Consider the following 11,830-nt stretch of genomic DNA (forward strand, 5'->3'; position numbering starts at 1 on the left):
CCCTCTTCTGGGCCACGCACAATCCCAGGAAGGTGGAGGGAGTGGTGCATGGCAGGTCCTTAGTGCAGCCATCGCTTCCCCTTCGGGAAAACTGCATGAGAGAGAACAGGAAGACGAATATTCACGGGCCTTGGGCACGAGCTGGACTCTGTGATGGTCCGTTCCTGCTACACCTAGGACACGAGCCCCAGCCCGCAGTGCAGAACCAGGACCCAAACCTGCCCAGTCCCCTGCCCAGCGCTCCCTCCACCCACCTGGAAAGGGGACCGCAGAGACCTCGCGAGGGGGCAGCTCAGCAGGCACGCACACTCGCAGGACAGGCCGCCCGCTGGTGCCCCACCCTAGAGAGAGGACCCTCCTCTGCCCACCTCTTTGGTTCAGGGTTTGGTCCCCGGGAAAGTGAAAGGAACCAGCACCACCTGTCAGGAAGCTCAGTCTATGCTGCCATCTTGTGGTCATAGCGGGAAGTGCGTCTGTTCTGCATCTGCGTTGTAATGTGTCAGAATTGCATTCCTTTTTTAATATATATATATATATTAAAATAATATATATATATATATATATATATGATTGATTGATTTCAGAGTGGGAGGGACAGGGAGAGAGAGAGAGAAATGATGAGCGAGAATCATGAGTGGGCAGCCTTCTGCATGCCCCACAGTGGAAATCGAGCCTGCAACCAGGGCATGAGTCCTTGACCAGAATCGAACCCGGGACCCTTCAGTCCACAGGCCCACGCTCTATCCACCGAGTCTAACCAGCTAGGGAAGAACTTCATTCCTTTTTAAGGCTGAATAATATTCCATTACATGTGTGTGGATCACATGGTAACTTTATGATTAGTGTTTTGTGTGTGTTTTGGAGAAATGGCTGTACTGTTTCCCAACACTATAGCCAGGGGGAGACCGAGAATCAGACAGGTGAAGGGAGCAGAGCCCCGAGCCAAGCACCCGTGCCCCAGAGATGTTTCTAGTTCCCTGAGCCACCGGGATTCCGACTCCCACTCCAGAAGCACACGCGGAAATGGAAACGCGTGAATTGGACTGAACTGAGGTGTCAATGTAGGCGTCATCCTCACAGATGGGGAATGAGTTTGCCACAGAAGAAGGAATACGAGGCCCAAGAGAGCAGGAGTCAGAAGTTTGGGACCTTGTCATGGTACCCGCGTTGGGGTTCTTCGTTTCTCCAAAATATAAATAGAGAGGAAACCCCAGAGGAATTTCCAGACAGATTTTATTAAGCTTGTGCTCAAGCACAAGGGAGACAGCAGGGAGGAAGGAAGATCCTCTGAGCTGGCTCGGGGGCTGGCTCTGCATGGCTGCTTTTGTAAGTGGGGACAGCCCGGCCAGCATGGCCTGAGCATCGACCTATGAACCAGGAGGTCTCGGTTTGGGTCCCAGTCGGGGCACACGCCCAGGTTGCAGGCTCGATCCCCAGTGTGGGGCGTGCAGGCGGCAGCCCATCCATGATTCTCTCTCATCATTGATGTTTCTAGCTCTCTCCCCCTCCCCCTTCCTCTCTGAAATCAATAAAAATAGATTTTAATAAAATAGAACACCAAAGTGAAATTGGACGTCATTGCAATTGTTCCGGCAAGAATGATAAAGAGCCGTTCTAAGGCTTTAGAAAACAAAAACAAAAGCAGACCGATGTGGGCGGGAAGGCTGGGGAGAGCCACGTGAGCGTGCGTTTGGCTCTGGAAGGGCCTAGAGCAGCGCTGTCCAATAGGAATTTAGTGTGTGCTACCTGCGTAACCTTACATTTCCCAGCAGCTACGCGTCCAAATCGTAAAAAGAAACAGGTCAGATTCATCTCAACAATCTGTTTTACTTTACCCACTACGTCCCGAACATGATCACGTCAGCGTCTGCAGCCTCGCTGGGCCGTGAGCGTGAGGGCAGGTGACAGGCCTGGCCCATCCCTGCTTCCTCCGTGAGCTGGGCTCACTTCACCCTCCCGACAGTGGCAACTGCCCAGGGGAGGGCAGGCAGGCAAGGTGGCCTTTTCCTCCCACCTAAGCGAGGCGGCCTCCCCTCGCCCCCTTGTCCCCTCGTCCCATGGACAGGGGCTCCTGGTAGGACTTCCTGGAGGAGGAAGGAGAGGAGGGAAGGAGGGATGGAGGAGGCAGAGGCTCTGGGCGGGAGTTCCCCCCTCGGCTGGTGGGGTGAGTCCCTGGCACAGGAAGAAACGCAGAACAAGAAGAAAGCCTGGCTGGGGTGGGGAGGGAGGGGGGAGGGGCAAAGTGTCACTGTCACGCACAGGAAAGCACTCCGGCATACAGGCTCCAGCTTGATGAATTTTCACCACCTGGCTCCAGATCCAGATCATTTCCAGCACCACCCCCCCAGGTCCCCTCCCGATGAAGGGGTCCGTGTTGCCAGTAGAACCCCACAGGGTCAGAACCAGCTGACAACTAACAGGCACATCTCCTTGAAGTGAGCTGAGCACCCAGGTGGCAAGAATAACGCCTTCAGTCACTGGAAATGTTGTGTGTGTGTGTGTGGGGGGGGGGGGGAGGGCAGACGTGTAGGCGGGGGAGGAGCATGCACTATTCCAGGCATTTACATCGTTTACACCAGCGGTTCTCAACCTGTGGGTCGCGACCCCTTTGGCGGTCGAACGACCCTTTCACAGGGGTTGCCTAAGACCATCCTGCATATCAGATATTTACATTACGATTCATAACAGTAGCGACATGACAGTTATGAAGTAGCAACGAAAATAATTTTATGGTTCGGTCACAACATGAGGAACTGTATTGAAAGGGGCCAGAAGGTTGAGAACCACTGGTTTACATACATGGGTGACAGCTCCCAAATAAAGAATGCAAGAAATAGTCCATTTATTTGACTTTTTAAAAAATAAAAAAAATCAAGTTAAATCCTGAGCCAGTTACCATCCCACCTGCCATCCCACCGGCTGCCCGGAGGTTGATCTGGGCTGTGACGGGGCTCCCGGGCTCCCCAGGACTCCCTCTAGGCCACGGGGTTTCTGCAGCACCAGAGCTTTAGGGGAGGCCCCTTGGACCACATCATCCGGCTGCCCTGGTTACCATGGAGACGCCTATTTCCACACAGGATGCAACCCCTTCCTGGCGGGAGATCCTGCCTCTTCCGGGCCAGGTTTGGGGCCCTGGGAAGTTTATCGAGGCTGAGGGTCCCTGGGTGCCCACACAGCCATGCCCAGGAGACCCAGGGAGCTCCCACCCCTGTCCCATCCCCATTCTGAGGGGCTCGCCCCTGTCCCCTGCTCAGATTCTCTCTCTCTCTTTCTCTCTCTCTCTCTCTTTCTCTCTCTCTCTCTCCAACCCCCTCTTCTCCATCCCTCCCTTCCACCCTCCCTCCCTTCCCCTCTGGGAATTGATTTAGGGACTTGATCAAGTTACATTTTTATCCTGTCACATATAATCTCCTCTTCAAATCCTCTTTAAAAGCCTAAGGGGAAGGTATCATTATCCTTCTGTGCAGACGAGAGAAATGGAGGCGGGAGAGACTGAGTCACGCAGGCAGGGAGAGGGGGCGGTGACCCTCGGGTTCAGGTGCCCCTGGCTGCTGGGGCCGGGACCTGGGAGCCAGCAGCACATGCGGAAGACAGCGTTAACAGAGGGCACAGAGTCGCTTCCAGAGGAACCCACCCTCGTCCACGACCCCTCCCCAAGCTCCCAGGGCCAGAGCAGCCTCTGCACTCACCGGCGGTGATTCCTGCAGACCCTCCTCCAACACGCTCCCAGCCGGGGAGCCCAGAGCGTTGGGCTTTCAACCTGGGACAGGTCTTAGAAATGACCCCGTCCTCCTTGTATGGGAGATCAAACCGAGCCCCGAGAGGTCAGCAGGAGGGGCTGGGCAATGGGGGTCACCGAGGGCCACCTCCCTGCCCGGCGCCAAGAGGCCAGGCCCAGCAGCTCCTTTGGGAGCCGAGTCCGACCTTTTTAAAAAGGAGGGTGGCTGGGGTCAGAGCCCAGAGCCGTCCCTAGTAACTGAGCACCTGTAACGCATGTCCACATGGTCATTCACCCACCGTGTGCCAGTCCCCACCTCACACACACAGCAGAGCTGACAGCCTAGAGGGAGACACGCAGAGAAAGAGGCAGGACCAGGTTCGTGGGTGTTGAGGTGAGAACGTCCAAACCTGTAGAGAACTTTTTATAAGAGTGAGTTTGAGCCCTAGCTGGTTTGGCTCAGTAGATAGAGCATCCGCCTATGGACTCAAGGGTCCCAGGTTCCAATCTGGTCAAGGACTTGATCCCCAGTAGGGGACGTGCAGGAGGCGGCTGATCAATGATTTTCTCTCATCATTGATGTTTCTATCTCTTTCTCCCTCTCTCTTCATCTCTGAAATCAATACAAATACATATATATACATATATATTCTATATATATTTAACAAAGAGTTTATTTGAGCCAAAGCAAATGCATTGTCAGGAAGCAAGACCTCAAATGCTCCAAAAAAGACAGTCTGCCATTCTTTTATACATTTGGAGTGAAAGAGGGAACCTAAGTTGGGCCCAGCAAGTTAAGGAGGGAACAGAAGGACTGGCCCAGCCGGTCCAAGGAACGGGCAAGCGAAACACAGCGTGATAAATGCCAAAACAGTGAGGGCCCCGAGAAGGGCTCCACACGGCCTTCTCAGAGCAGGTCGCCCCAGCTGAGTCCGGAAGGTGAGTGGGAGACACCAAGTGAAGATGTTAGCAAACATGTCACAGGAAATGCAAAGGGAGTTGTATTCACGCATGACTTGCCTATCAGGGACATGCCCTCCGTATGGACCAGGGACTGTTGGGGTCCAACCCCAGCAGGTCCAGGGGTTCCCAAAGGTATGGACAGAGTCGGCGGAGAAGGAATGACAGGGAGACAGCATTCAGTTGATCAGCATAGCGAGGTTCTCCCTTTATTCTCCTGTTACATCTGTATTTATACCATTTTATTTTAATCCTATCCATTCCATTCCAAAGGTGAGGGCATTTTTTATCTCCATTCCAAGGTCACTACTCCATTGTTCTGTTAAGCTACAAGGAAGTAACTGAAGGAGATTATCCTAAAGATTATGTAGTTTAAGCGTGATTGTTTGGATTAACTACCTGCCTGGCACTTAGTTAAGGGGTTTTACTGATTCCCTTCCTTAGTCCTGTTAATCCCTAACTCCAGGGAAAAATCCTCACCTGGGGAATCAACCTTTCCCGGAGAGGTGACCTTGGTTAAAACACATAGCGCTAAGAAGGGGAGCAAACATATTAAGAACAGTATGTCTTGTAACCCAGGTCCCTTGAAACATATGTGCCGATGTTTCTTCCCTGCAGTGACTGTGTCAAGCAGCAAGGATGGACCGGCTTCCAGCAAGGGACGTGTTCCCAAATGGAGAGGCCAGGGCCAGGTTTTTAGAGGCAGTAGTTGCAAGGAGTTGATGATCAGAGAGCTGGGTTGCTAGGGGAAAAAAGACCACAAACTCACATCATGTGTTTCCCAGCAAGAGGGGCTGGGAGACAGGGACACTGGGTAGCGTATGATTAGGCACTTGTCGCAGCCCTGGTCCCGGTTCAGGCTTACAGAACAAAAGCTGTTGGGTTACGTATCAACAGCAATCGAACAGCTCAGAGGGGCTGGTGGTTCTGCGGGCAGTTTCCCGAGTCTTCCTCTGTAAGCAGTCTCAGGGCTCACACTGCAAAAGTCCGAATGCTGGGCCACAAGTCATCATATTGAAAGTTCTTACATATCCTCAAAGAGGAGGAAAGCATGTGCCAGGGGAAGGGAGAGCATGAGAAAACTCGGGGTGTTTCCTAGAACTGCTGTGGGTGTAGAATGTGCGTGGGGACGGGGCAGGGGGGGAGGGATTGGGGGTAGAGGGGTGATAGGCCATAAGCCTGACCGAGAGCTAGGGCCAACAAGAGCCAAGATAATTCTGAAGAACAACATGGAGGGGCCGTCCTGCTGACATGAAGACAGTGTGTAGAGCTCCTCTAAGTAAGGGCGTGTGGCCGAGAGATAAACGAACCGGGGGAACAGAGCCAAGACTCTAAAAGTGAACCCGCTCACGTGCAGAAACACGACTGTGACAGAGAAGGCAGGACGAGTCAGTGGGGCCAAGGTGTGTTACTAAGTAAACGATGCCGGAGCGACTGGCTCCCCGTACAGGGAATAAAACAGAACCCTTCTCACACCACGCGTGTGAGAGAAACACATCGATGGGCTGCCTCCTGCACGAGCCCGACCAGGGCCTGGGCCGGGGAGGACCCTGCAACCACAGGTCCCAACCGGCTGCGCCTGAGCACATTTTAATTAATAAATGGAAAGAGCAAGGAAAGTCGACCACTTTGAAGGAAGTACCGCATCCGCTATCTGGGAAGGCTCTACCCCACACAATGGACAACACAAAGAACTGCGTTTCAGATGCCTGGGTTCTCCTCCGGCCGGAGTCAGGTCCTCTCCCGTGAACCCCGGCTGGGCATTCTTTTCTTAGATTAGCTAAATGAGGAATTTAGAGATTAGCCCACATGTAGGTTAAGACATTTTATTTTTTTTTATTTAGAATATATATATATATATATATATATATATATATATATTATTGATTTCAGAGAGGAAAGATGAGAGAGAGATAGAAACATCCATGATGAGAGAGAATCGTGGATCGGTTGCCTCCTGCAAGTCCCCACTGGGGATTGAGCCCACAACCCGGGCATGTGCCCTCCACCGGAATCGAACCTGGGACCTTTCAGTCCGCAGGCCGACGCTCTATCCACTGAGCCAAAGTGGCGAGGGCAAACAAAGACATTTTAAAATGGAGCCATTTTAAAACCTGGCCGGTTTTTCTCTGTGGTTACAGCGTTGGCCCGCCTACCCAGGGTCTTGGGTCCCATTCCCCCCGTCAAGTCCGGGTACCTCCCAGGTCCTGGTCTGGGCGGTGCAGGTGGGGGAGGGGGGGGCAGTTGATGTGTGTCCCTCACATGCATGTTTCTCTCTCTCCTCTCGCTCCTCCTCCTCCCTCTTTCCCTAAAGATCAATGGAAAAAAAATGTCGTCGGGTGAGGATTAAATAATAACAATAAAATAATAATAAATAAATAAAATAAAACGGAGCCAGAGCTGCCACGCCAGAGGCACTGCCTTGCACGCTTCTACCTCAAACCTTGGTCTGTTAAAACGGGACCAAATAATCGTTGGACCGGGCCTCGGACAACACTGTCCCAAAGCACTGCTGACAGAGACACCAAGAAGCCGCCATTGGGGCTCCGAGACGGAAAACTAAACACAATGTGTGAAGCGATCACCGGCGCCCGGCCATCGGCACCAATGGAAACGCCTCCCCATCAGCACCCGTTGCCGTTGTCCCCGATGGGGCAGCACCTGGGCTCCTGTCTGAACGGATGGTTCCCAAGCAGCTCTGTCCAAGTCCCGCTGTCCCGCCCTCTGAAGGGCCTTGTTATCTTTAGGTTAATGAAGTCTGGGTCATGTTACTGGGTGTTGATTCAAGGGTCACCCTAAACCACGTCCTCTGGCTCCCCCGACAGAGGACTTGGGGAACGAGGTGGGTAGGAGACCGTGGCCATCTGTCCGGTTCCGGAGGCTCGGCATCCAGGTCCCCTCTGAAGAGGGCCGGCCACTCCGCCCCACAAAAAGCCCCTGGCGCAGGGAGGGCTGCACCAGGGACAAAAACACGGAACCGGAAGAGGGAACCGAGTGCGTGGGCGCGCCCGAAACCTCCGCCAGTTTGCCGCGCCGCCGCCGCCTTCCTGCCGCACTGCGCAGGCGCGCAGACCGACCCCGGCCTCCCCTGCTCCTCCCACCTCTCCCCGGAGCCAAGGACGCCCGCCCGTAGCACTGAGCTTCTGCGCACGCGCCGTCCCGCCCCCCGGCCCCGGACCAATTGGAAGCGGCAGCGCCTGGGCGCCGGGGGCACGACGCCGTGGGCGGGGCCAAGACGTGAGGGCAGCGTGCTGGCGACACAGGGCGGTATATAAGTGAATACAGGCACCGCCCCTCGCCCCAGTGACTGAGCCGCCGCCGAGGACTCAGCAACCTCCCCCTTGAGCCCCCCTCGCTTCCCGACGCTCCGTCCCCCCTGCCCGCCTTCTCCCGCCGCAGCCTTCCGCAGGCCGTTTCCACCGAGGAAAAGGAATCGTATCGTATGTCCGCTATCCAGAACCTCCACTCTTTCGGTGAGCGACGCGGAGGGCCCGCGGGGAAGGCCCGGGTGGGGCGGCAGGGATATCTAGGCCCAGAGACGGCCCCGGGAAGGCCGCTAGCGCTCGGGCCTTTGTAAGTGGGTGCGAAGGGAAGCTGTCTGTCCTCGAGGGCAGTGGGGATCGGGCCTGGGCCCTGGGGTCGGCCCCTGAGCGTGACCGGAAGCCTAGGACGAGGTCAGCCCTTGGGCGGGCCCAGCGTCTCGGGTGGCGCATTTACTAATGGCTCCGGCCCCACCGCGGGCCACACCCGCCCCTCCCGCCACCGCGGCGTCACATCCTTTACGTCACCGCCGTTGTCCCGGGCCCCGGAGAGGGAGGCGGCCCCAGCCCTAGAGTGACAAACGCGCGCGCCAATGGGGCGGCAAGTCGGCCCCGCCTCGGAGCTCGGGTTCCGGCCGGTTGCATCAGCCGACTGGGGCGGTGCCCGCCCGCCCTGGCTCCCCCGACACGTGATCGGCTTCCGAGGGCGGGCCCGGAGGCCCAGGCTTTTGGCGGGGCTTGGGCAGGAAGCCGCCCGTCCCCGACTGACCTGTTCCGGGGAGAGCCCACACGAGACATCATCTGATCTGACCCAGTTCTTGGCGATTTCAGGATTCGTTTTCTGCGCTCACCAGAGACCCGGTGGGGAGGGTGACGGTGGCCCCTGAGCCACCAGGGCTCTAAACTTCAGCCTTTCTTCCCAGACCCCTTTGCTGATGCAAGTAAGGGTGATGACCTGCTTCCCGCTGGCACTGAGGATTATATCCATATAAGAATTCAACAGAGAAACGGCAGGAAGACCCTTACTACTGTCCAAGGGATCGCTGATGATTACGATAAAAAGAAACTAGTGAAGGCCTTTAAGAAGGTAGGTCTTCATTGGCGGGATGGACCTTGAGCGTGCTCACATGGGGGTGCTGTGCTATTTTTCTCCCCCGGAAAGGGATGATGAGGGTGGCCTGGCCTGACCTGCCTTGCTTTCCTTGCAGAAATTTGCCTGCAATGGTACTGTAATTGAGCATCCAGAATATGGGGAAGTAATTCAGCTGCAGGGTGACCAGCGCAAGAACATATGCCAGTTCCTTGTCGAGGTGAGTTGGGTCACTTGCTGCATTGGTGCCTCTGCCCTGGCTAATCGCAGATCCTGCCTCACCTATTAATTTCTGCTGGGAAAATTAGCCCTTTCATTTTGTAAGGCTGGACGAAATGGTTGAGTTTCGAAGTACATAGACATGTATTTCCAAAAACAGGAGGAACTTGTCTGCCTTGGTTTACTTTTTTATGGCTCTACTTTCCCTTTTTAAAAAATACTTTATTGACTTAAAAAATCTTTATTGTTGAAAGTATTATATATGTCCCCCTTTTTTATGGTTCTACCTTTAAAGGTTGCAAATTTAAATTGTGTGCAGACAGGTACTAAACTAAGGAAGTCTGGTTGGCTGTTCCTCCTAAGTGCTAAAACCTGTTACATTGTTAGTATTTAGCTAGGTACCCTGAGTTGAGAACCACTGTGCTCCCAGTGGTTGGGGTATGCATCTTGGCTCTTGGACTTCCCTTGCCCGGTGTAGAAGGAGGAAGATAGGACTATTTTGCTCCAGAATTGGAGACTTGAACTCTCTCAGTCTACTCTGTAAAACTCCGCCCTTTTATTTTTTTGCAGATTGGACTGGCTAAGGACGACCAGCTGAAGGTTCATGGGTTTTAAGTGCTTTTGGCTCACAGAAGCTTAAGTGAGGATTTCTTTGCAATGAGTAGAATTTCCCTCCTGTCCCTTGTCACAAGTTTAAAAACCTCACAGCTTGTATAATGTAACCATTTGGGGTCTGCTTTTAACTTGGACTAGTGTAACTCCTTCATGCAATAAACTGAAAAGAGCCATGCTGTCTAGTCTTGAAGTTCCTCATTTAAACAGAGGTCAAGCAGTAGGCGCCTGGCAGTGTCCAGCCTGAAACGGAGCAATACCCTGATGTTTCAGCCAAGCCCATGTCTGGCCACAGCTCCTCGCAGAGTTCCCTGCCCTCAGAATGTCACCGCCTGAACAGCCTTCCGTGAAGCTGCGAGGAGAGGGGTAAGGCAGCGGCGGCATGTGTACCACTAGAGGGAGCCTTCCGCAACCACAGATCTACACCTGACCCGGTGATGGAGCTTAGAGCAAGCAGCCTGCCACCTTCCCTCCAGTGAGGTGTAAGGACTTGTGGCTTGCCACCCAGGTCTTTTTGACCAGACAGATCCTAGCTAATTGTTGTCCAAACACCATAATTTGAGGCCAACCTTCTTATCAGAGTTAAACTTTTGACAAGGGAACAAATTTCAAACTGAAGTGTCAGTCATGTAGCTAGCTGCAGAGCTTGCAACTTCCTAGCAACAGCTGCCCAATGCCATGTGAAGTAAAGAAAGAAACAAATGATTTTTGGGGTGTTCTTTTTCCCCTCCTTCAGTTTTAATGTTATGTTATGTATTTAAACCCTTATTTAAATAAAACTTGTTTTCAGAAACACCTGACTTGCAGATTCTATTTTATGTGTAGTCAATATCGTGTGTATGAAAGAACCACAAAAGTGGGCAGGGAGTCCGTCTGACCCAGAGCTTCTCAACTGGGGCCTGAGCAAATAGGCCAAGAAAACGGTTAGTGAGCTTCTATAAGTTTCCCAAAAGGACAGACGTAGTGTGGGGTTCACCTAATCTCCAAACCCCTAGAAAAGGCATGCAGAAGTGTGCTTAAAAAATTAGGTTTGTGAATTAAAAAATATAGTGACAGATGTGTTTGTAAACAAATTAATATCAGGAGGCTATCCCTGACAAAGGACAATGAATAGTAAAGTATCGTGTACTCCAGGGTCCATTCTGTTAAACACAAAATACAATCCGGCATGTGGATCATAAACCAGTCCTAACCAGATACTGAAATATAGGCTTCCAACTTCTAAGAAAAGTTATAAGGAATCAACACTTCCTGTTTGTCGCCAGCCCCCATTTTGTAGATCAAGGTCAAACTAGAATGTGGAGGTTGCCTAATGAACACAAGATGTTACAAAATCTGTTGTAAAAACTCACCACTTAGCTCCCAACTGGTGGCATTGTTCAAAACATTTGGGTGATATTTTTAAATCAAGATTTAACTACAACAAAAGATTTAACTTTTCCTAGAGCGACTTCTAGAAGCAACACTGAGGGCCACAGAAGGGGGGATGAAATAGGGAATCCTGCCATAGGTGGCTGTGCAGGTCCCCAGTGAGGCTGTTAACTGGTGCCTTTTAAGGACCTGCAGGGATTATTCCGAGATAAGCTAGCAACACCAGTATTAAGCTGTCTGCAACCAATCAAAACAATTATCTGAACAAACAGGAGGTTTGTAAATGCCCTAATTCGATTGATGTGACATGGGTGTATCGGGCTTGACGTAATAAAGCAATGTCTCCATTGGATGGTTGAGAACTGAGGTGTGGAAATGACAAGGTTAATAAGTGATAGTCTTATCTAGAACCCAGGTAAACTAGAATCCTGTCTGTCCTTCCCATCATGACCTGTACCTTCACAATTTAAATAACTCAATGTACAGACATTGTGTCTTGATTCATGCAGTCTACTTGGGGATCACAGGGCAAGCAAAGGTGAGTCAGCAGACACCCTGATGGGCTGTAAGACCAGTGTAGCCTTGCTGTGAGGCAGAAAG

General features: G+C 52.6%; 1 protein-coding gene across 1 annotated transcript; it reads left to right on the forward strand.

Annotated features, from left to right (window-relative positions):
- Nucleotides 1-7,939: 7,939 nt before the first annotated feature.
- On the forward strand, nt 7,940-10,654 carry EIF1 (eukaryotic translation initiation factor 1). The gene is made up of 4 exons (XM_081109870.1): nt 7,940-8,151; nt 8,862-9,025; nt 9,147-9,248; nt 9,818-10,654. The coding sequence occupies exons 1-4, from the start codon at nt 8,121-8,123 to the stop codon at nt 9,860-9,862; spliced, it is 342 nt and encodes a 113-aa protein (XP_080965996.1). The 5' UTR covers nt 7,940-8,120; the 3' UTR covers nt 9,863-10,654.
- Nucleotides 10,655-11,830: the final 1,176 nt, after the last annotated feature.

This window comes from Myotis nattereri, assembly GCF_964212035.1.
Source record: "Myotis nattereri genome assembly, chromosome: 16".
Lineage (NCBI taxonomy): Eukaryota > Metazoa > Chordata > Mammalia > Chiroptera > Vespertilionidae > Myotis > Myotis nattereri.